General features: G+C 43.4%; 2 protein-coding genes, 1 long non-coding RNA gene and 2 pseudogenes across 5 annotated transcripts; 4 read left to right on the forward strand and 1 right to left on the reverse strand.

Annotated features, from left to right (window-relative positions):
- Window positions 1-10: 10 nt before the first annotated feature.
- LOC127769516 (uncharacterized) lies at window positions 11-3,742 on the forward strand. 3 transcript variants are annotated; one of them, XR_008016800.1, is made up of 4 exons: window positions 11-360; window positions 458-500; window positions 652-739; window positions 1,364-3,742. It is a non-coding gene; the product is annotated as an uncharacterized LOC127769516 (long non-coding RNA). The 3 variants fall into 3 exon arrangements; XR_008016801.1 differs by having other exon boundaries at window positions 12-360; window positions 3,108-3,742; XR_008016799.1 differs by lacking the exon at window positions 1,364-3,742 and adding an exon at window positions 855-1,357 and having other exon boundaries at window positions 25-360.
- A 633-nt stretch (window positions 3,743-4,375) lies between these two features.
- LOC127770829 (uncharacterized) lies at window positions 4,376-5,843 on the reverse strand (annotated as a pseudogene).
- An 82-nt stretch (window positions 5,844-5,925) lies between these two features.
- Window positions 5,926-7,489, forward strand: LOC127769971 (RING-H2 finger protein ATL72-like). Its single transcript, XM_052295631.1, has 2 exons — window positions 5,926-6,654; window positions 6,956-7,489. The coding sequence occupies exons 1-2, from the start codon at window positions 6,072-6,074 to the stop codon at window positions 6,964-6,966; spliced, it is 594 nt and encodes a 197-aa protein (XP_052151591.1). The 5' UTR covers window positions 5,926-6,071; the 3' UTR covers window positions 6,967-7,489.
- A 3,751-nt stretch (window positions 7,490-11,240) lies between these two features.
- Window positions 11,241-16,242, forward strand: LOC127770831 (G-type lectin S-receptor-like serine/threonine-protein kinase At2g19130; annotated as a pseudogene).
- A 1,571-nt stretch (window positions 16,243-17,813) lies between these two features.
- Window positions 17,814-20,628, forward strand: LOC127770832 (G-type lectin S-receptor-like serine/threonine-protein kinase At2g19130). The gene is made up of 2 exons (XM_052296616.1): window positions 17,814-17,861; window positions 18,039-20,628. The coding sequence occupies exons 1-2, from the start codon at window positions 17,814-17,816 to the stop codon at window positions 20,472-20,474; spliced, it is 2,484 nt and encodes an 827-aa protein (XP_052152576.1). The 3' UTR covers window positions 20,475-20,628.
- The last annotated feature ends 4,017 nt before the right edge of the window (window positions 20,629-24,645 follow it).

Genomic DNA, 24,645 nt, shown 5'->3' on the forward strand with positions numbered 1-24,645 from the left:
AGAGAGCAGAGTCCAATACAGAACCAGCCGATTCGCCTCCTCCTGCACAAGCTGAAGCTGCAACGCAACCGCCGCCTCTGGCGCGCTGGTCGGCGGCGATGGCGGGCGGCGCTGGGGGGCCGGAGGATCTTGGGAAGCCGGAGCTCTCTCCCCTGAGGCTGTAGCCCGTTGCTGTAGCCGCGGTAGTGCTGTAGTGGGGAATTGGAGGCGGGGGGGGGGGGGGGGGGGGGGGCAAAAGGGAGATCGTGCTGGGATGGGGGCGGAGCCTGCACGCGTCGTGCTTCTCGCGGTGCAGGAGCCCGAAGACGAGGGCGAGGTCGTCGGAGAGTGCGAGGCTGCCATGGCCGGCGTCCTTGCGAGGTTAAGCACCTGCCCCTCTAGGCCTCTAACTTCGCATCCTCTTTCTTCCTCCCTATGTTGCAGAATCCTCTTACGAAAATGTTGGTGGGTGTTCCAGGAAATATCAACAGGAACATTCTTTGCAGATGGAGATGGAATTGGTAAAACCTTCTTTACTATTCAGAATGTTTTCCTGTTAGCACTGGCTTGAGCATTCTTACATATCTATGTTCTGTTCTGTTACATCTTATATAGGTGAAGTTTGATAGTTTGACACTTTATTCGTTGCCATTTTGATCATTTGTATTGTAGTGTACATGCAGGTGATAATTGGGGATGCATTTTTATGTCGGAATGGAAGAATTGAGTAGTTGTTTGCAACCTTCAGTACAATCTACTGGTGAGCAGTTTGTCTTGTTTGAGTCTGACAGTCCGTACGAGACTATGTCAAGATCAATAAAAGCATGCAATCTATTCATATGCATAATTAGCTAGATGACTTTGTACCTTTGCAGGTAATTTGTTTCATTACAGATGATGCAGTTTTGGGACTGATGATGAATGATAAGTTAGCTAGCTAGCAAACATTAGAAGCTAATGTTAAAGTTGCTGAACTTCCGTAGTAACTAAACTCTGAAATACACTATCTAAAGTATGTGACACTGCCTGATAAAATGTTAAGGAAGTGTAAGCATTTCTTGATACAAATGCTCTCTCTTATTTGCTGATGATCTAATCTAATATTTATTTTGCTCCATATAATTCATGCTCATGTTAGTGAAGGTATAAATTGCGAGCACTTTCACCATTAGGCATTAAGTGCTTTAGCCTGTGTTGCTTTACTTTTCCTGTGAATATTATCCACACCTGATTATTTAAATCATACCCTTTTTGATAAGCATGGATGTAGTCTTTAAATTCTATAAGATAAAGCTTAAGTTCAGTTTTGTTCTGATAGTACAGATTAGATAAAGATGGCATCGATTCTTATCTCTGTCTATCTTGTTTTTTCTTTCCTGTCTAGTATCCATCTTCAATGTCTTTTAGCAAGGAGGAACGAAGAAAGAAACATATTGTATATTTTACCTTTTTTTTTTTGCTTATCTTGGATCTACCATCAATGCTTGCACTATTTTGTCTTTACCAATGGAAAAGCGAAGCACTGCACATGTGTAAGTTAAAGGAACTCTTTTGGCTTACTTCTGCAATTTCTTAAGTCTTAACATGATATAATGGCCTGATATTGTTGAGTTGCCAGTTTTGTAATAGTAGTTTGAGTCATATATAAGTATGCATTCATTTTTGGAAAAAAAATATGGAAAGATGAGAGGGTGAGAAGTGAGATAGGACGTGGGATTTCTCTTTTGATGAAGAATCTAGCAAAGTGAAGCTGACAAGCATAGCACAGATCAACGGTGCTTTTCCTCTTTGCTTTGACAAATACCAAATAAGGCTAACACCGATGGTAGCTTCAAAACAAGAAGATCATGTAAATTCATCCTTGTTATCAACAAATTGCATGCATTATCACTGAGAAAATATCTGATGCTGTCTGCCGAATTGCCAATATTGTCAATTTGGGGAATTACCCTATAATACATAAAAGACTTTGATATGTAATACTTGCTGCTGATGCTAAGGTTCTGAGTTGAAAACTGCAACAAGCAAATAAAATACATTTTACTTCCATTTTTTTTCTGCATGGGTTACTTTTTGTCTCATTTTGCTGTGTGGATACTAAAGTATATCTCTTGCTTGTAACTTAAGATTGGTTATATAGACTAGGACTCCAAAGCATAAAGTGATGAGTTAAGATAACATTAATAAGAGAGCTTGGTACAGTCATATCACGTACACATAGATGTCCACAGCTGCATGACTGAGGAAGTGTTAGTGCAATGGTTAGACCAAGAAGTGCTTGAGGCAAAATGTGCAAACAATTTTGTGTATATCAGGAATCGAGTATTCCCAACCTTTGGCACATACATGCTCTTGATATTTTACATGAAGCTGATCATATGATAGCTTCTTTTTTTACAGAAGAATAAGTTGAAACTAAAAAAAACCTTCCAGTGATTACCTTCATGGTGTATACAAGCTATTGCCTGAAAATTTTGGTTGGTCCTAACTCTCTTCAATGTTTTTTTCTCTTTTGGGGCACTATCTCATCTAAAATCCCTGCGATTCAAGTACCTCTCTCAGGCATTCGATCCTTCGCCATTTGCGTGCTCATCTAACTATATACAGACACAAACTCACAGCCCTTTAGTCCACTGGTGGTATATGTATTTGACACCAAAATGTTGTTAGTTCTCATTATCGACCAAATTTAGGAAATGTGATTTTTATCATTTATATTTAATCATCTCAAGGGGTACTTTGAATGACTACTTAAGTAATTTTTTTTGTTATTACACATTGATGAGACATCAAACTATGCTGACTTGGATACCAGAGTGGCAGTTGGACTGCTATAGGCAAATTGAAATTAGCATGCAGCTCTGGGGAGGAAACATCACTCACGGTTTATGTAATGCCTTAAGATCACACATTGACTTATTTTTTGTGCCAGAATTGAATATGAAATGCAGCTGACTTGGACACCTGAGTGGGCTTTGAGGTTGTATATGTCAATACTGCATGAAAGAAACATGCAGATTTGTGGACAAAGGAGCACTCATGGTTTTTATAATGCTTCAAGATAACAAGTTTAACTTATTTCGTGTCAGAATTGCTTTTTTTTGTCGGCTAAATAGGTGCTTTACCAGTAGGATTGGTGTTGATGGCCCAAGCAGCTCTAAGGCGACAAGTCAGCCCCCAATTCGCTAGCTAGCTGGTTCTGGCGCACACAAAGTGGAGGGGATCAAAACAGGCAATAGCCAATAAATAATGGTTTGTGAGTGCTCTAAGAATATGTAGCTGCTCCATTTGCTTTGTGTTTAAGCTTAAATGATTCATCTTTCAGTACTTGGTGCAGTCTCCTTGTTCCTACAGTTATATAGTTGAACTTCAAGTTGCAGAATCTACATAATTTATATCAAGTTGCAATTGATTCCCTTTGGATCTGTTAATTTTAATGATGAAATTTGATGATGATTCCAGTAAATTTAAATTGACAAACTTATCTGGGATTTTTTTTCTGCATTTAGGGGTACTGTTTCCATAAATTAACAAGAAAGGGCACCAACGTTATTTTGTTTTTTCGCCGGGAAGGCTAAAGGAGGCCATCCGAGTATATTAAGAAGGAATAAAGTTACAAGAAAAAACTCGACAGAGGCTGTCGAGGTCGGAGGTGCATCGAAATGCACAACCAAAGCCACATGCTAATCACACAAGCACAACCCACTGAGAGAAAAACCTAGCACCGAGACGACCCCCGCTATGCGTGGCCGATCGCCGCCGGGCCAACGACAACACCACAAAGACGGGACTCTAAAAGCGATGCCCCCAAGGAGGTCACGACATCAAGGATGCCGCCATCGCCCATCTAAGGAGATGTGGTTTTCACCTAGAGAAAACTCGCCAAGGGAGAAAGGTATCCTTGCCAGCGCCCTCAAGGAGGTTACGACGCCCAAAAGCGTAACCGCTGCCAGCCCGATGAATCATCAGGCGAGGCTTTTACCCGGGAACCCTTCAACCTTGCTTGAGGTTTGTCGCCCATCAACTCAGGAACCACCTCACAAGCAGATTAGCACGAGGCCTCCACCACACCGTGCCGGCGCCCCTCCACCGGCCGACCACCACACTTGCTGCATAGAGCTGTCGCCACCCTGGGAACTGGCCCAGACCTCCTCCGTCCTGCCACCCGCCGACCTCCTTGCCAACTTTGGCCGAAGGAGAACCCGGAATTGGACGGCGTCGCGTCGGCGGTCTGAGCTCCCCTCACTAACCGGCTGCCGCCTCAATCCAACATAGAAACTCCCCACAGAGAAGGGGAGGAGCTCCAGGAAGGGCGAGGGTGCAGGCCGGTAGCGAGGAAGACGACCCACTGCCGCCAGCTCCCTTAGCACTGCCATCACTCCCTTCACGCCCTGCCTCAGGGCCTACGAGCCGCCATGCCCACCCCAACGCCACCACCGCTGCACCAGAAGGCCAGACCGCCGCCGTCCGACCGCCCATGCCGCGCCGCGCCGACCACGGGCCATGATCTGGTCGCGCCCTCCGGAAGGACCGCCGTCGCCGCCGCCGTCCATCCGCCCAGGCTGCCGCCCGGATGCAGTTGGCCCCGCCCTCCGTGAGGGCTGTCGCCGCCGCGCCGACCCCCGGCCGCCGCCCCGTGCTAGACCACGGTGTCCCACAGCCGCCCGCGCCGAGCCGCGACACGCGCGCCGCCTCCGAGCCCCGGCCGTCGCGCCGGGGATAGGGCGGCCAGATCCGGCCACTGCCGGATCCGCCCGCCGTCTGCCAGGCCGCGCCGCGCCGCCACCCCGCGCTGGCCCGCGACGCCCCGCGGCCGACCGCGCGCCGCCGGCGAGCCCTGGCCGTCACGCCTCCCGATCCGGACGTGGGGCGGCCAGATCCGGCCAAAGAAGTGCCAGATCCGCCGCCACCCCGAGCTGCCCCGCCGTCGTCACCTCTGGTCGTGGTGGTAGACGTCGTCAGCCCAACTCCGTCCTCCTCGCGCCAAGGAAAGGGTTGCTGCAGTGGAAGGCCTCGCCGCCGCCTTCTTGGCTCGCCGCCTTCCTAGCTCGCCGTTTGCGAGCCAGGAAGGCGGCGGGGTGAAGGGAGAGGAGGGGGAGTGGCGGCGCGGGCGGCTAGGGTTTCGCCCCCTGAGCTGCCCGCGCGAGAGCGACGCGGGGGAGAGAGGAAGAGCTCATCTGTTTCCAACGTTATTTTGTTGCTGGGCTGGCCAAAGATTAGGCCGACTAAATTTCTTTAAGATTAAGAGTTTGTACAACTGTACGAGTGTTAAATATTTCGACAAGAAGCTGTTGAAATTGAATGGAGTTTGCCGGAGAGGCACCCTCCCAAAAGCAAAAGAGATTACACCTCTGTTGTTATAACGTTATGCATGAAGGTATTCCTGTTTCTCCTTTGCATATATAGTTAACTAGTTTATTCACTTCCTTTCTTCAAAGTAGACAAGATTGTACTAAGAAGGAGCAAGGGGAGTCACATAATTTCTCTACAGACACTGAAAACATGAACATAAGGATATTTAAGAGTTTGTGCCTTTGTCTATATTTTGTGTGTTACATGGAATTGTGTTTGACTAGGTCCAGCTAAGTCACGCACCAACTATTAAAGGTCAAATTTGTAGGTCCTTGCCAGAATGTTTACAGTCGTCCATGATGACCTTTGAGCTGTCTTATTTCTGAAACACACAAATCCATGTTCCAGCTTAATCTCTATTCTTGCGTATGTTCTTTATAGTATTATTAGGCAGACAATAGATGGTGCTGCTTGTGGCCCCCCGATCCCCAGAAACCCCACTGAGATGCAGCCCACTTGCCACAAGCAAAGAAGCTTCCAATTGTGCACCTTCTGGCCTTTGCCAAAAGCATTTGTCTCAACTGGTTGTCAGGACCAATGGGATAGCCCGTCGTACTAAACCAAATAAATAAATGAAACCATATTATTTGTTGTGTCGAAGAGTCTATAAATACTTCATCACAAACCAGCTTATGGTTCTATCTTAGGAAGAACAGGGCAGACCCACGCAACTAGGTGAGCCCAAGATCTTCAGTTGCAGGATTCCGAAGAAGGCTTTTGTCCATACACCAAGGGTAGAGATGTACTCAAGAAGGATACTGCTGCACACCCCATTCTCTGGGCAACCCTCTGGCCCTAGTCAGCCGGTGTCTGGAGCCACCATCGTTGAAGGTGGTTCTCCCGGGAGCAACTTTGATGCAAACATCGTCATGATCCTAGCTGTTCTTCTCTGTGCGCTGATCTGTGCGCTTGGGCTCAACTCAATTGTCCGGTGCGCGCTAAGGTGTTCAAGCCGGATGGTGGTGGATCCTGAGCCGAGTCGGGTCACGCGGCTGGCTCAGAGCGGGCTGAGGAGGAAGGCCCTCCGATCCATGCCTATCCTTCTCTACTCAACTGGGTTGAAGCTCAATACTGTAAGTCCTATGTGTGCAATATGCCTCTCCGACTTTGAGGACGGGGAGCATGTCAGGGTCCTCCCAAAGTGCAACCATGGGTTCCATGTCAGATGCATTGACCGGTGGCTCTTGGCGCGGTCGACATGCCCGACATGCCGGCAGTCCCTGTTTGGGGCACCACAGAAGGCCTCTGGCTGCTCCGAGCCCGAGGGAAGCCAGGCCGAGCCAGCGCCAGCTCTCCCTGCGCTGGCGCCACTTAGACCTGAAGGTTTGGTTACTCCATATGATTTTTAGAACCTTCCATTGCTTCTAGTTGCTGCATCAAGCATAAAGGAGTGTGGTGAAATAGAACTAGGTTGTGAACGTGTGATTTTTAGGTGTTACTGCCAAACTGGCTTGTACTGCTGTACATTGTGTGGTAGATCTGTAGTAAAAAAAATTGCTGTACAGATTGATTTGGAATTCTATTAGTGTGTTAATACCTGATGTTGCTCGAGAATGAGGCGTGGAAAGAAAAAAAAAAGGTGCTATTGGCTTCTGTGAATCACATTTTCTATGCCATTTTGTAGGGAAGAAATAGGAGTGAAGATTTCAGATCTAATCATATGGCAGTGCTGCACCACCAATCAACCATTATGTTGGTTGGAAATCAAGCATTAGTTGCTAAGGTTCAAGTCAGTGGGACAAGCATATTCTCCTGCAATTATCGAGAGATCAGGGCTTTGTTATCTGAATGCATTGTGGTCATCTATGTCCCAGAATTGACAGGTGGGTCCACGGCCGACTATGCCCTGTGCACTTTGGCTATTTTGTGCTGTCTGCTCCAAAAGCTTGAAAGGTAAGTGGCCAATGCACACACAATCTTTTCTGCAGCTTCCTGGAAAGCTAATGCCTTTAAAGAATCTGCTAGCTTAGCAACTGTGTGGTTCATATGAATTTGAAAGAAAAATAACAAGGAGATCACTTAACTGTGCACAATGAAAACGAAAACTGCTTGGATGCCCACTGAATGGGAAGATAAACTCTTTTTCTGAACTTGCAGTGGTTATGAGAATGTTGTAGCAGTGTTACATATAACTTGATAACAGTTTCACTATACACAAGGGCCCGCTCAGAATATATGTTATGTGATAATGTTGTCGCAATGTTACATACTCCTTCCGTCTTATAATATAAGAGATTTTGAAGGGATATGACATATTTTACTACTACGAATCTGAACAGGATATGTCATATCCTTCCAAAATCCCTTATATTATGGGATGGAGAGAGTACTAATTTGGTAACAGTTTCACTATACTTAAGGGCCCACTAGAAGATATGCTATGATGAGAATGTTGTAGCAGTGAGTAGAATTTGATAATAGTTATTTTATTTGTTCTAAGGCCCCACCAAGAAGATACGTTACGAGTATTTGAAAAGGATGTTAGCACTGCTGTTGCCCCTTACAAGAAAGGAGGGCCAATGGTTGATAGAGTTCATCTGAATGCCTTTTTTTTTTTTTGGAACGATATCATCCGAATCCGATTGCTTTTAAGAACAGTTTGTAGCGTATGAAGTCTGAACTACTCATGTTGAAGCTGGCAATGATATTGTCTGCCAATTTTGCGAACACTAATAATCAAAATCTTCTTCAGCCTTGTATTTGACATAGACATGTTTTTCTTTTGGATATATCAAAACGAAGGAAAATACTGTTATCAACTATTCAAAGAAAATTACGAGTCCTTTGTGTACTTTGGGGAAGGAAAGAAAATAGAGGTCTAAGAAACAACTATTTTCTTCTATATTTTCTATATACCAATTTCCACGCAATGGATTCTTCCTTCAATAAAGAAGTTATGAAAGCGACATTTTTTTTCTGCAATGAAATTAAGAATAATCTTATAATAGTCAGTATGAATTACAATTCAATGCGTCTGATCTTTGACATTTTAGATCTCAAATCAACCACCATCAAATATAAAAAAGTTATGAAAATGACATATTTCCTACAGTGAAATTAAGTTGAGATGCCACTAGTGGTAAGAGGTGTGTGGTTTCAACTCTGAAGTCATGTGTTCAATCCCTAAGTTTTTTTTTCTTAAAAATTGTTTGAAGTGACATCTCTCCCTTCAAATCTAGTTTTTTTAACAGTGAAATTAAGAAGAGTCTTACAATATTCAGCATGAATCACAATCTTAAATGCTTCTGATCTTTGACATTTAGATCTCAAATCAACCACCATTTCTCGGGCGGAGCTAGAGTGAGATGGAGGGGGGTGCCACTTGTTTAATTTACTTTGTTTTATATCAAGTTTAAGCTAATGCGGGTGTCTAATTTTGTATTGAGGGGTGTACATATAGTGAAAATATGCCAGATATAGCTATTTTTTTTTTTTGACCGGGTTCCTTGGCACCCTCCTCAATACTCTAGCTCCACCCCTGATTTCTCCCACTATAACAAGATATCATATTTCTTCGAGAGGCGTCACCTATCATTAACCCAATGGAGCCGCAAAGGGGATGATAAGCCTAGTCCACAAGTGGCAAGTTAAAGGGAATATGGCCATTGGGGGGGGCCATATCATGTACTAGTAAAGCTATATGATCTCCATCTATCTGGTTGATATGACTGCAGCATCATCTTGCAACCTCAAATGCTCTCTCAGTGGGGAGGGTTCATTTCAGCCCCTGATTCCTTTGAAAGCCCCTCGGACTGATTGACCAAGCAGAAGGTGAAAACACAGCAGGGGGGATCATCCAATGAGCGGCTGCGTGACTCTTGTTCGTTCGGGTGGGTGTAGTTGGAGTATGATACGGCAGCCGCGACGGAGGCCAAACCTTAGCGGAAAAGCATGATGAGCACTCCGGTCACCTCTCAATTATCATCGCTGATCACCTCTTATAAGATCCTTTCCGGAGCTTTGACGCCTGATGTCCGTTGCTCCACGCCTTGACATGGTTCACCACAGCTTTTGAACAATGTGAATAATTCCTGTGTCTCATAAAGAGTGCACTTTTCAGTTTTTATATGACGTTTGACTCTTCATCTTATTTATTTTTTATTACTATTTTTATTGTTATTAGATGATAAAACATGAACAATACTTTATGCGCTACTTTTTTTTCTTAATTTTTTTTTCATAAATTTTTCAAATAAGATGGACGGTCAAACGTTGGAAACAAAAAACCAAAAATGCGTTCTTGCAGATGGACTGATGTGCGTGATCTTACAGATGAAGCTACAAGGGCAGTAGAGTGTACATGGTTTGTACCACACTTAGGCCCTGTTTAGTTCGCGGGACGAAAAGTTTTGGCGTGTCACATCGGATATACGGACACATATTTGAAGTATTAAACATAGACTAATAACAAAACAAATTACAGATTCCGTCTGTAAACTGCGAGACGAATTTATTAAGCCTAATTAATCCGTTATTAGCAAATGTTACTGTAGCACCACATTGTCAAATCATGGAGCAATTAGGCTTAAAAGATTCGTCTCGCAATTTTACATGTAATCTACGTGATTAGTTTTTTTTTCTATATTTAATACTCCGTGCATGTGTTCAAACATTCGACGTGACAGTGTGAAAAGTTTTTGCGTGGGACCTAAACAGAGCATTAGGTTGTGTTAGTTTGTGTTGGTTGGGAACATATCCCTCCACCACGGAAAATGAAATAGCTCATTAGCGCATGACTAATTAACTATTAACTAAAACTAACTTGAATGGATTAACATGATTTTTGAAGCAACCTATATATTTTTCTTAAACACACACCGTTTAACAGTTTGAAAAGCGTGCACAGCCTTAAGTATGGAATGAAACCCATCTGTGCATCTTTTCCTATTATTCCGTTGCAACCGATATAATTGTATAAAGTTACAGAATATGCGTTAAATATGCAACATGAAAAAAAAAAAACTTGCACAATCTCTTATGCGGAACTATGGCCACGTTGATTATGGATTTTAGAATTTCGTTTGCACACTTCCCAAGTTCTTAAACAATACATTTCATGCAAAAGAACATTCTACATAAATTTTTTTTGGAGTGCTTTTCAACAATAACGTTTCAATATTTCTTTCGTTTATACCATTAAATAGCAATACAAAAATTAAATTATCCATCAACTTACAACTGTCTCAAACCGGGCATATGAACCCTATGACTAATGTGATTTGGTCCCAAAGTTTGCCCTCCTAGTCGTTTGGTGGCTTCAATTGAATTGACATGTAACCTTATCCTATCAAAACTTACGGATTTGACCCTACCAACAATCTTACAGGCATCTTCATCGTTTGTTCTTCAGCTTATCAACTCCGACTAAAAACTATTCTAAGTTGATATTGTTGTTTTTCTTCGTAGCTTATTTTCCAGCGTTGCCATTTAAGTATTAAAAACCATATACAAAAATCTTTATGCACAGATTAATCTTAAATGGTTTATAAGAATTACAGCTTATCATCAGTTGCAAACCGGTGGGACTGCCTGAGAAAACCAAAGTCTCTTAATCCTGTGCAGAATGAGTGTGTCCACAAGCAATGTGGCCCACCAGGCCGCTGTTAGGCCAGAATGGGCCTACGCCTGGGCCGCATCTGCAATCGGGCTAAAAAAAAGTCATCATCTCCGCTCCCACCCAAGATCCTCTGACGTCTGGGTCCACCGATCCTCCCCCATCCCGTCCCAGCCAATAGCGTCGCGCCCTTCCCCCCACCCGCGGATCGCGGCCATCGTTAGACTCATCCCAGCCGTCCACCTAATCCGACGCTCCAAACCCCACCCCCCAAAAATCCCAAAATTTTTCGCGATCCCGCGCCTTCCGCCAACTACAAATACCCCCGCGCCCCCAACCCGAAATCCCCACGCCTCAATTCAAAAAATCCATTCTAATTCGCAGCAAACAGATCGAGAGATCCATCATCCATGGCGCGGACGAAGCAGACGGCGAGGAAGTCGACCGGCGGGAAGGCGCCTCGGAAGCAGCTGGCGACGAAGGCGGCGCGGAAGTCGGCGCCGGCGACCGGCGGCGTGAAGAAGCCGCACAGGTTCCGCCCCGGCACGGTGGCGCTCCGGGAGATCCGCAAGTACCAGAAGAGCACGGAGCTGCTGATCCGGAAGCTCCCCTTCCAGCGGCTGGTGCGGGAGATCGCGCAGGACTTCAAGACGGACCTCCGGTTCCAGTCGTCCGCCGTCGCCGCGCTGCAGGAGGCCGCCGAGGCCTACCTCGTCGGCCTCTTCGAGGACACCAACCTCTGCGCCATCCACGCCAAGCGCGTCACCATCATGCCCAAGGACATCCAGCTCGCCCGCCGCATCAGGGGCGAGAGGGCTTGATGCCGTTATTGTTCGAGTTCATGGCATGTTAGATCTAGAAGTGTTAGTTAACCCATGGATCTGTGTTATCTTGTAATCACTCGCTTGGATTGGGTTCGCATTGATGGAATACAATCTGTTCTTGGCAAACTGTGGGATTTGTTTGTCTGTTTCGTGGGTTGTTTGATGCTAGTATCTGAAGATGGTAGCTAGGCAATACGTTTCTGTCAGTCTGCATGTCGATGGGTATGCGGATGATTTGGGAATCAACCACCCTATATTTCATTTTATTTGTAGGCTTGCAGTGGAGCCATGAAATTTCATGTGTTTGGTAATTTTTCTCTTTGATTGTCAGATATTGCAATTTTTTTTTCAGATTTTCCTTTTGAAGTAAAACACTGTATGAAAGAATCCTACAGTGTCATATAAATAAATATATAATATTTACAAAGTACAATTTACACCAAAGGTGATTACAAGTTGTCTAACCATTGTTTAACTTTTGGGAAATAAGATTGTTTCGCCCTTTGGATAACCACAGCAAATTCTTGTCTTAAAGAGAAACTGATCTGAAGAAGAGAATTTATGTTTCTGAAGATTCTATTGTTCCTCTAGATCCAAATACTCCATGCCATTGTTATGACTATCTCCATATACTCAATTTTTTCAGATTGAATGCAGAAAAAGGAAAATGCTTTATACTACCAGTGTGTTTTGGGTCAATTCGATCGACACATTCACTGTTTCCAAATCTGATACTAACTGATAAGCACTGAGGACTGATATGTTATGGGCTTTTGGATCAATTCTTGGGCTTGTTCTTCCGCGAAGGGCCAACTGGCCATGTCTGAACTCACAATCCAAAAGGAAGACAATTATTAGGAGTATCAATTATCATAACCATCCAAAAAAAGATCATACGAGGGAAGACTTGCAGAAGGTTTCAGAGCAATGATCACTGTCCGTCACCAACTACCCTTCATCAAATTGTTTCATAAAAACAAAGACTAGCAGTGGACTGGTACCAGGTTACAGCTTTGGAATTGTCGGCAAAGCCAGTTCATACTTCGCCATGCGGCTCCGACCATGTACTGCAATCACACAAACAGCGAGAAAAAGAATATGAGCATTAAACAAAGGCTAATGCAGGTGTGAGCCTGCGCCCCACAATTGCTTTCATTTGCACGACTGACTTTAATTTCCTTCCAGTAGTTAAATCAGTTGGAATATTTACGACTAGTACTTCATATCTACATATACACGTACAGTAGTCGATGAACTAAGATGACCATATATAGGTTCAGTCCTAGCTCATGCTCACACTCTCTGCTCTGTTGAGTTACCCAATTTGAATAGAGTAAACTTATCTCTACAGTAAAGGATTCAGATATCTCAAACTGTTGATGTAAAAACAAAATGATTTGAAGAACTAAGAATGAAGAAACTTTTAAGAGGCACAGGGGTATGGCCTCCTGAGGCTCTAAAAAGGTTCAGGCAAGGACCATGTGAAGTTACAACCGATGCCACATTTTCTAGTAGGCAGTCAGGATCACTGGACCAGCATTCCATTCATTGCACTCATGACCAATCGGCAATCGCCATGCGAGTCGGGGGTAAATGATTGATCAATATTCCAGCACAAGAATAATATTTGTCGGATTCTCGATCACCTTTGCTCTAGACAACAACTTCATCCCTCTCCCAATGAAAAAAGAAGAAGATCACTGTACACTAGACAACAATATGTCATGCCTCTTCCAATAAAAAAAGAACCCATGCCATCCTGCTCAATTCTCTGATCACATTTGCTACCCCCTTTTTCTCATGTGCTCCTCACCATTTCCTAACACCTATTTAAGTGCCCCAAGTGGCAAGAAACTTAAGTATCCATTCCAACATTGTGGCAGCTCCCTCTGAAATCCCCTCTTCCAATCATATCCACCAGCTCACAGTTTGTGATCCACTATGACTATCCTCCTTGTCATTCTTGGGCTTCATCTCTGCAGCCTACACCTCCCTGCAATCTCTGCTGCAGCAGACACGCTCTCTCCCGGCCAATCGATCGCCGGCGACGACAGGCTCGTCTCCAGCAACGGCAAGTTCGCGCTCGGCTTCTTCAACACCGGCAGTAAGTCCTCTGGAAATGACACTCTCAGCTACTGGTACCTAGGCATATGGTTCAACAAAGTCCCAAACAAAACCCATGTTTGGATAGCAAACAGGGGTAGCCCGGTCACAGATGCAACCTCATCACATCTCACAATCTCCCCCGATGGCAACCTCGCCATCGTAAGCCGAGCCGATAGCTCCATCGTTTGGTCTAGCCAAGCCAACATCACAAGCAACAACACCGTTGCCGTGCTCTTGGACACCGGAAACCTTGTACTACAAAGCTCCTCAAACTCATCACACATTTTGTGGGAGAGTTTCGACCATCCGACCGATGTTTTCCTCCCCAGTGCGAAGATTGGCCTCAACAAGATCACCGGCCTAAACCGCCGTATCTTTTCGAGAAGGGATCTAGTAGACCAATCCCCAAGTGTGTACTCTATGGAGTTTGGACCCAAGGGTGGTTACCAGTTGGTATGGAACTCATCGGTCGAATACTGGTCTAGCGGCGAATGGAACGGCCGGTACTTCAGCAGGATACCGGAGATGGTAGTCAAGTCACCCCATTATACCCCATTCATTTTCCAAATCGAATATGTGAACAATGATCAAGAGGTGTACTTCACATACCGCATACACGATGAAACCATACCACTGTACACCGTGCTAGAAGTAACTGGGCAAAGAAAGGCCTTGGCCTGGTTAAATGACACACAGGGTTGGCAAGCAGTCTTCACCCATCCAAATGATCAGTGTGAAGTTGCTGCTACCTGTGGGCCTTTCACAATCTGCAATGACAACACATTTCCATCTTGTAGCTGCATGGAAGGCTTCTCCATAGAATCACCTGACAGCTGGGAACTAGGAGACAGAACAGGTGGGTGCAGGAGGAACATTCCATTAGATTGTGTTAGCAGCAGAAGTGACATCTTCAACGCTGTACCGGCCACTAGATTGCCCTACAATGCCCATGCCGTAGAATCCGTCACGACTGCGGGCGAATGCGAGAGTATTTGCCTTGGCAAGTGCTCTTGCACGGCATATTCATTTGGTAATTACAGTGGTTGCTCCATATGGCATGGTAAATTGGTTAATGTGAAACAACAAACTGATGACAGCACCTCTGCTAATGGAGAAACACTTCACATTCGCCTTGCTGCTAGAGAGCTTCAAGCTAGAAAAAGCAATAAAGGGTTAGTTGTAGGGGTTGTTGTATCTGCAAGCCTCTCTGCTTTGGGTATCTTAACACTTGTCTTGCTACTGATCATGATCAGGAGGCACAGAAAGAAGTTGCACTGTCAAGCATTGAACAGCATTTATGCTGGTACTGGAGTTATACCATTCAGATATAGTGATTTGCAACGTGCAACTAAAAATTTTTCGGGGCAAATTGGGGCAGGTGGTTTTGGTTCTGTGTTCAAGGGGTTGTTAAACGGGTCAACCGCTATAGCAGTGAAAAGGCTTGTCTCCTATTGTCAAGTGGAGAAGCAATTCAGGGCTGAGGTGAGTTCCATTGGAGTCATTCATCACACCAATTTGGTCAAACTGATTGGTTTCTCTTGCAAGGGTGATGAGAGGTTGCTTGTTTACGAATACATGTCGAATGGCTCCCTTGATACTCATTTGTTCAGAAGCAATAACAGTGTAACCCTGAATTGGAGTACTAGATATCAGATAGCTCTTGGAGTTGCTCGAGGACTGGCTTACTTGCACGAGAGTTGTCGAGATTGCATCATACATTGCGATATCAAGCCACAAAACATACTTCTCGATGATTTGTTCGTTCCAAAAATTGCTGACTTTGGAATGGCAAAGCTTCTAGGAAGGGATTTTAGTCGGGTTATGACTACAGCAAGAGGAACTATTGGATATCTAGCACCTGAATGGTTTAGCGGAGTGGCTGTCACGCCAAAAGTTGATGTGTATGCTTATGGAATGGTACTCTTGGAAATTATATCCGGAAAGATGAACTCGCATAAAGAGTCTAATAGTTATGCTGATCACATCGTTTGTTTCCCTCTTGAAGTTGCACATAAGCTTCTTGAGGGGGATGTTCTAAGCTTGGTGGATGGCAAATTAAATGGCGATGTCAATGTCGAGGAGGCTGAAAGAGCTTGCAAGCTTGCATGTTGGTGCATTCAAGAGAATGAACTTGACCGGCCGACAATGGGTAAGGTGGTCCAAATTCTTGAAGGTCTACTCGAACTTGATTTGCCCCCGATGCCAAGGCTACTTCAGTCTATAGTACAGAGCTCATGGAAAACAGAGACCCAACACTGATTTGTAATGCCAAAAGAAGTGCTAGGATAAAATAGTGTCTTTCCATGGCTTTTTTGTGGCATATGTTGGTATGAAGAGAGTTTTAGCTTGTAATGCCTTGTGTGCTATGTTGATGATTTTGGACATGTTGTGCCATAAGATGTTATATGCTCCGTTTATAAACACGCAGTTACAAGTGTACACAATTTGCTTTATTTGTTTTGCTATATATAATGATGCGCATGAATGATGTGAAATATTTTTCGGTCGACCCGGCAAATAAATGATGTGAAATACATATTTACTCTAGGTCTCTAGCTTAATAAAAAATATTCCGCAGCAAACACAGAGCCATAAGCCTTATCAGCCTTGCATGGAGGCAATGCTAGTTTCAGGGACCTTTCAGAATTCTGGTATTGTACTAGGAAATATTACTCTCTTGAGTCATAAATATACTCTGTTTGTACTAGGAAACTTTCAGAGCATGTCATTTGATTTTTTTTTAGCTTTTCTCAAGAAAGAATGTTGTAGGTTTTAAAAATACTACTTTGACCACAATTTTATACTCCCTCCGACCCAAAATAAGTGCAGTTTTGCACTGTTCATGACCAATATTTGACCGTTCGTCTTATTTGAAAATTTTAAATGAGTATTATTTTTTATTATTATTAGATGATAAAACATGAATAGTAATTTATGTGTGACTAATTTTTTTTATTTTTTTTCATAATTTTCAAATAAGACGGACAGTGATCAAACGTTTGGACACAGATATTCACGGCTGTACTTATTTGGGACGGATGTAGTACCATATTACAAAAGTTTGTAATTAAAATATTGCAAGTTTATAGTATAATCTTCTAAGGTAAATCTACCTATAACATTTTTTATGTTTTTAAACTAAGCACTATTTAAAAATAAAAGTTTGCAATGTTGATCTAATCAATGGTAGGCGATGTACCCGTCGACAACAACAAGGTGCCCGTGATGACTTCGTCAATCTCAGATATGCTGGCTTAGTTTTTCGGAGATACATATAGGGATAGAGTGTGCATGTATACGTTTATAGGGGGTGAGTGTGTGTATGTTGCGAGCGTCTGACGTTTGTATTGTGTTTCTCAGAAAAAAAAATTATATGCCAGCTAACCAAAACACTCTACCGCGTAAAAATTAGAGTACATGTGGCTGCCGTTCTCCCCGGTCTTGTAGCGTTCATGTGTTCCATGCTTTCCATGATCGATACATCGATTCAAACTAAGCTATTTAGAGATGGTACGGTTTTCCAATTGACTGGCTCTCAATCATTTGCAGCTTTGGAGTCTTTGCCCACTGTAATTGTGCACAAAATACAGGTTTTTCCCATTTGGAGTACGTATAGTACTATAGTTTGTAGACCCATGCCGACCAGAAGTCATCCAGCTGTGCACTGATCGAGCAAACCAAAGACCAAAGAAACAGGGGTAGTCTAACGCGCAAACGCGTGAATTCACACGCTTCAATTCTAGTAATAGTTAAAAAAAAGTTATGTTTAGCAACTTTCATTAGATATGATTAAAAAAGACCGTCATGATTCAAGAAACTTTCCACAGAAGATTTGAAAATAATTTACAGGAAAGACTAAAGAATACTCGGAAAACAACTTCCAACTATTCCATGTTGAGAAAAAGAATCTCTCTACTTGCCACTAACGACTGACTTGTCCTTTTACAATCCAGTTGCAATCATGTACAAGTTGCAGTATCACTGCCTTTTCTCCTGTGATGGCTGATGGAACTGTCGCGTTTAATATAATCCAGTTGCAGTATCAAGTAGGAGTACAAGTTGCAGTACATACAATGTACAAGATTCATACTATGAACATAAATTTGGATGTCATAAAGAACTTAAGGACTAGCTATTTACAAACAATAACGTCAAGTTGGATCTTGGATGTTATAAAAGACTCAGTTACCATGGCTACTCCCTATGTCCCTCCCATTCTTTAGCCAATTGTGCATTCGATCGTGGCTCTGATCATCATCATCGTCTTCGAGCTCTTCCTCCTCTCCCAGCTACACAAATCTTCATGCCATGCTGCGACGCTCGATGCCATCTCACCGGGACAAGAGCTCGCCGCCGGCGACAAGCTCGTGTCCAGCAATGGCAGGTTGGCCCTCGGCTTCTTCCAAACCGACAGTAACAAGTCCTCCTCCAATAGCACTCCGAACATTTACCTAGGCATCTGGTTCAACACCGTCCCTAAATTCACCCCTGTATGGGTTGCCAACGGCGAAAACCCTGTCGCGGATCTCGCGTCGTGCAAGCTCCTAGTTTCCAGCGATGGCAACCTCGCCATCGTTGCAACGACCCATGCCAAGAACTCCTCCATGGTCTGGTCCAGCAAAGCCAACATCCCAACCAACACCACCCATGCTGTTCTCCTGGACGATGGAAACCTTGTCCTGCGTAGCACTAGCACAACCAATGCATCATCCACCATTCTCTGGCAAAGCTTTGATCACCCGACAGACACTGTTCTGCAGGGTGGAAAGATCGGCTGGAACAACGCCACCGGTGTGAACCGCCGTCTTGTCTCCAGGAAGAACACCGTTGATCAAGCTCCTGGCATGTATTCCTTCGAGTTGCTCGGACACAACGGCCCTACCTCCATGGTCTCCACGTTCAACTCCTCGAATCCGTATTGGTCCAGCGGAGACTGGAACGGCCGGTACTTCAGCAACATACCGGAGACGGTAGGACAGACATGGCTATCACTGAATTTTACAAGCAATGAGCAAGAGAAGTATATCGAGTATGCAATTGCAGATCCCACGGTGCTATCACGTACCATACTGGATGTCTCCGGCCAGCTGAAGGCGCTTGTGTGGTTCGAGGGGTCGTGGGATTGGCAAACCATCTTCACGGCACCCAAATCGCAGTGCGATGTCTACGCTTTCTGTGGACCTTTCACGGTCTGCAACGACATCACATTCCCCTCCTGCACCTGCATGAAGGGCTTCTCAGTACAATCACCTGAAGATTGGGAGCTAGATGACCGAACAGGTGGATGTGTGAGAAATACTCCGCTGCTCTGCAACAGCAATAAAACTGCAGCAGGCACGGCAGATAAGTTCTATCCTATGACTTCTGTTCAGCTTCCTGATAAAGCCCAGAGCATAGGAGCAGCTACTAGTGCAGATGAATGTGCAGCTGCCTGCCTCAGTAGCTGCTCATGTACTGCGTATTCCTACGGTGAAGGTGGCTGCTCTGTTTGGCATGACAAGCTGCTCAATGTACGACAACAAGGTAATGGTGTTCTCTACCTTCGCCTTTCTGCAAAAGAAGTACTGGAAAGTAGGAGAAACAATAGATGGGGGGTGATCCTTGGTGCTTCAATTGGTGCCAGCACTGCTGCTTTGGGTTTGATCTTTCTGCTGATGATTTGGATCAGAAAAGGGAAGAGATATAACCTCACAATGGATAATGTTCAGGGAGGCATGGGAATCATTGCATTTAGATACGTTGATCTCCAGCATGCAACTAAAAATTTTTCGGAGAAGTTGGGGGCCGGCAGTTTTGGTTCTGTATTTAAGGGGTCGCTAAGTGACTCGACTATCATTGCAGTGAAAAGGCTTGATGGTGCTCGCCAAGGAGAGAAGCAATTCAGAGCTGAAGTGAGTTCCATAGGGATAATCCAGCATGTAAACTTGGTTAAACTGATTGGGTTTTGCTGCAAAGGTGACAGGAGGTTACTTGTTTATGAACACATGCCAAACAGTTCTCTTGATGCCCATCTCTTCCCAAGCAGTGGTGCAGTTTTGAGTTGGACTATTAGGTACCAAATAGCCCTCGGAGTTGCAAGAGGACTAGCTTATTTGCATTCTAGTTGCCGAGACTGCATTATACACTGTGATATCAAACCAGAGAACATACTTCTTGATTCATCTTTCACTCCTAAAGTTGCAGACTTTGGAATGGCAAAGTTTCTCGGAAGGGATTTCAGTCATGTCGTAACTACAATGAGAGGAACCATAGGATATCTTGCTCCTGAGTGGATAAGCGGAACAGCTATCACATCAAAAGTGGACGTTTACAGCTATGGAATGGTTTTGTTAGAAATCATTTCAGGAAGCAGGAACTCCAGTAAACAATCTTCGCGTGATGGCGTGCATGAAGCTTGTTTCCCCGTGCAAGTTGCACGCAATCTTCTGAACAGAGACATTGACAGTCTGGTGGATGCAAACTTGCATGGTGAAGTGAATCTGGAGCAGGTTGAAAGAGTTTGCAAAGTCGCATGTTGGTGTATTCAAGACAATGAGTTTGATCGACCCACAATGAGTGAGGTACTACAGTTTCTCGAGGGTCTATCTGAAGTTGAGACACCTCCAATGCCAAGATTGCTTCATACTCTTGCAGGAGGTTTAGATTCGAAAATAATGTAATCACTAGTTTTGATCGTTGTTCGTTCACCTAGCTAGTTCTACACGTCACATTTCTCATCTGCTGTTTATATCGTAAGCTTCCTTGCCGCTTCATTATGCCACCCTTGTAATGATTGTAACCATTATTCCCACTCCCAGCAGATTGTTAAACTTACGTGTTACATCCTAATAAATCAGGGGGAAACTTGACCTTTGGTCTGAAGTTCAAATACTTGACCCGAAATTTCAGATCAGGAATGCTAGACATCATATGACAGATTTTAGGGGAGAAATCACGTGAATTTCCGACCTTCTCTACCTACGATTCATGCTCCAAGATCTTCTCCAGCTCTAGCAACTCTAGCAAGCTCGTGAGCAGTTTGCTTTCGGGGTTGGTGTCAAGTGGTGGCAAAGGTGGACGGAGGGGTTTCGTAGCTTAGAGGAACGACCGGGACAGTGGCAGCACGATGGTGGGCCATTGGCTGTGGGGGTGACAAGTGAGATGGCTATGGCGCCACCTTGGCCACGGGAGAGGAGGTGACGGGCTGGTGTTGGTGGCGGGGGAAGCTTGTCATTGGAGTGGTTAGGAGGTAGTGGGAGGTGGTGATTGATCTGGTAGTAGGAGCTGCCGAAGACGGAGGAGGATGGTGGCACCGAAGCTAGGGAGTGTAAATAAGAAATGAGATGAAATGGGGCTGAGAGGAGGGGGCTTCGTGGTCTGGCAAGCCTCAATGGCGTTGGAGGTGATGCCCACGAGGGAGAGGGTGGTGGGGTGGGTAGGCGACATCGGTATGGGAGGCATCGAGATGCACGTGTTGCACCTGGACGTCGACACCAACACGGTTGGCCGCGCCCTTGGCCGTCAATGCCGACGCGGATGGCAACGCGTGGCCACTGTCGCCGCCGCCCGTTCCTTGGCCGTCGACGCTAACGTGGATGGTGGCACATGGCCGCCGCCATCCGCGCCTAGCCACTGCTGGAGGAAGACGGCTCGGCCGCCGGTGGAGAATGATGGCTGGGTGGGTGAGGAAATGAGGATAGGGTAGAGGGTGGGGAAATTAAGGTTTGGCTTTGTATATGATAGGCTAGATGGGCTTTTTGGGCTTGCAATATTAGTATTAATAGTCTAATATACACCCTCGGGGCTCTGCGGGTCACCCGCGGGTGGCTGCCATCCCCCGCCCCCGCCCATGGCCGGGGCACCGACCCCGACTCTCCACAGGTTGAAATCAGCACCCGTCCCCGACCCCGCAGGGGTGGCCCCACGGGGGAAATTGCCACCCCTATGGATGGTTATATTTTGATCCAACAGTTAAAATTTCATAATATGGAACCCCTAGAACATTCTAGTTTATATATAGACAATGTCATTTTAGATATTCATGAGAATGTAAATGTCATCTGGAAATCCTGGAGCCAGGATGGAGTCAGGATGTAGAACTTATGTTAAATTGATAAAATTGGTGTTTATAACATTTTTATATCTGTATGTAGTATTTAATCTATGACATGTCAGTTTGAAATTGAATTAACTATGGTAAAAGAATCTTACAAAATGTTGTACTCCCTCTAAGCTGATAATATTAGTCGCTTTGAACAAGGGTAAAGTCAAACTTTAAAATCTTTGACTATAAATAATTTCTAAAATATTTATCTTAAAAATATGAAAACCATATGTGTAGATTAGTATTAAAAAGTACTTCAATAAAATCATACTCCCTCCTTCCCAAATTGATTATCATATAATGGAATCCAAAATTTTCTCAAATTGATCATCATATAACTGTATGGACACGGATTTAATCGGAATACAATTAATACATCATGGGATAATGTGTGCATGCTAGGGTGTAATTGGCATGGTGTTTTAATCGATGCATGCATTGTGGGAGAATGTGTGCATAATGTCTTGATTGATACGATTTAAATTATCCTTGGTCTTGGTGCATAAACACATATGATGATCATTTTGGGATGGAGGGAGTATATTTGTTGATATTTCTATATATATACTTTTTGGAGACTGTGTCCTTGTCCAAAACGATAAGTATTATCAACCCCAAGGGAGTATTCCAAATGAGACCTAGATGATAATAGTTAGTGCACGTGCAAGGCACATCGACATATAAAGAATTGAGTAAATATTCTTATATTCTTATTTTTTTTATACAATAATGGTGAGAAACACTGGTTGATGGAAAATATTTTGAATCCCAACGTTTGCAAAAATGAGAACCGTTGCAAATACTATCAATTGAGTCCATAGGTAACAAGAAGAAAATTTAAAGTTCTACAACCTAAACTAATATTTTATTACAATGAAATTATAAATGCAAAACTTGTAAACAATTTCTAGTTCCAACATTAGTCCATGTTAGTTGCCAGATCAGTTCCCCTCAGGAGATTAGGTATTGTATTACAATCCAGTTTTGACCATTCTAATCCTAAGGTAACCTTGAAGAAATCGTGAATTTTGTTTTGGTAGGTTTTCTTGAACATCTGGATACATATAGGTTATATGATGCATTCAATACACTACTAATTTATTTATTTCAAACATAACAAATGAAATGTGTGCACGTGCATTCAAGAGGAGCATACATCCCACTGTTTGTTCACAACGGAACACTAGTGCCTGTATCGACTATACTGACCATACTTATCTAAAAATTAGGTATAGATGGTTTTAAAGCATTTAGTAGATAACATATATATAATTCAGATGAGTCTATAGATATGGATATACTCGTCAAATGGTCAACCTTCAAAAACGTTGCAACAAAAAAGGATGTTTCTATTTCACCTTAGCATTTTCCGCTAGTGATCTATTTGGTCTCCAAGCATGAGAAAAAAGTTGATATTATGTCTACAAAGTGCAATGAGATTGTTGGTTAAAATAGAGATTATTAAAATGGCTAAAGTATGTAGTTTTGAAGCATCATTGGTACCAGATATCCATCAATCTTTTATCTATCACTCTCATTGGTCAAGCAAGACTAAAGTCACGAAGCCCTACATAAGCATAATTCTCTTTGTTCCTATGCGCTAGAAAAGAATCAATTGGTACGTTCTATATCAGGGGTTACTGAACAAAATATAACCCCTAATATAAATGTAACCCTTGACAAGAAGAATTATGCATATGTAGGGCCTAAGGACTTCGGTTTGGCTTGGCCAATGAGAGTGAGAGATATAGTGTTGATGAATATCTGGTACCATTGATGTTTAAACACTACTCATAATTTGGCAATTTTAATAATTTCTATTTAAACCAACCATGTCATTACACTTTGCAGCCATAATATCGATTTTTCTTCTAATGCTTGGGGACTAAAGAGATCACTACCGAGAAATGTTAATGCAAGCTGAAATAGAAAGGTCCATTATTGTTGCAAGGTTTTTGGAAGTTGACCATGTGATGAGTACGTACATGTCTATAGACGCATAGATATGTAAATTATATGTTATCTAATAAATGCTTCAAAACCATCTTATTCCTGATTTTTAGAAAGTTTGTACTCCTTACAATCATTAGTGTACTGTTGTGGCCAAATAGTGGAAACTATGCTTATCATGAAGGTACGTGCAGCCATTTCATTTCTTTTATTTGAAATAAATAAGTTAATGTGTATCCAGATGTTCAAGACAACCTACTAAACACCATTGCTATTCATGATTTCTTCAAAATTGGTCTCAGGATTAGGATGGTCAAAACATGACTATTTTACGAAGATTGATGGAATAAAATGTTTACAAGTTCTCCATTTAGTTACATTATAATAAAATACTCCCTCCAATTTTTTTTTTAACATTGGTTAGATCAACATACATTAGCAAACATGGGTAGTAATAATTTAGGTCGTGGAACCTTAATTTTTGTTGTTACCTTTGAACTCAACTGATATATTTGTAACAGTTCTCATTTTTGCACAAATCGAGACTCAAAATATCTATTGTGAATTGATGTTTCTCACCATTGTTAGTGTAAAGAATAACAATTTAAGAGTATTTACTCCATTCTACATATGTTGACGTGCCTTGCACATTCACGTTAATTACTCCCTCCGGGTAATCATATATTCGTATATGACATTTACAAAACTTGAGAACAAAAATAGTTTGATTGCTTTGTCCGAAGCGCCATGTACTTATGACTAAAGGGAGTAGTTTCAATATATAGTACGGTTAACTC

The sequence above is a fragment of the Oryza glaberrima genome, chromosome 4, assembly GCF_000147395.1.
Source record: "Oryza glaberrima chromosome 4, OglaRS2, whole genome shotgun sequence".
Taxonomy (NCBI): Eukaryota; Viridiplantae; Streptophyta; class Magnoliopsida; order Poales; family Poaceae; genus Oryza; species Oryza glaberrima.

What these genes read in the sequence shown, in the direction of transcription:
- LOC127769971 (XM_052295631.1), top strand. Translation starts at nt 6,072, where the DNA reads ATGTACTCAAGAAGGATACTGCTGCACACCCCATTCTCTGGGCAACCC.
- LOC127770832 (XM_052296616.1), top strand. Translation starts at nt 17,814, where the DNA reads ATGGCTGATGGAACTGTCGCGTTTAATATAATCCAGTTGCAGTATCAA. An exon ending in TAATCCAGTTGCAGTATCAA is followed by an intron (nt 17,862 to 18,038) that starts GTAGGAGTACAA and finishes CCCATTCTTTAG; the next exon opens with CCAATTGTGCATTCGATCGT.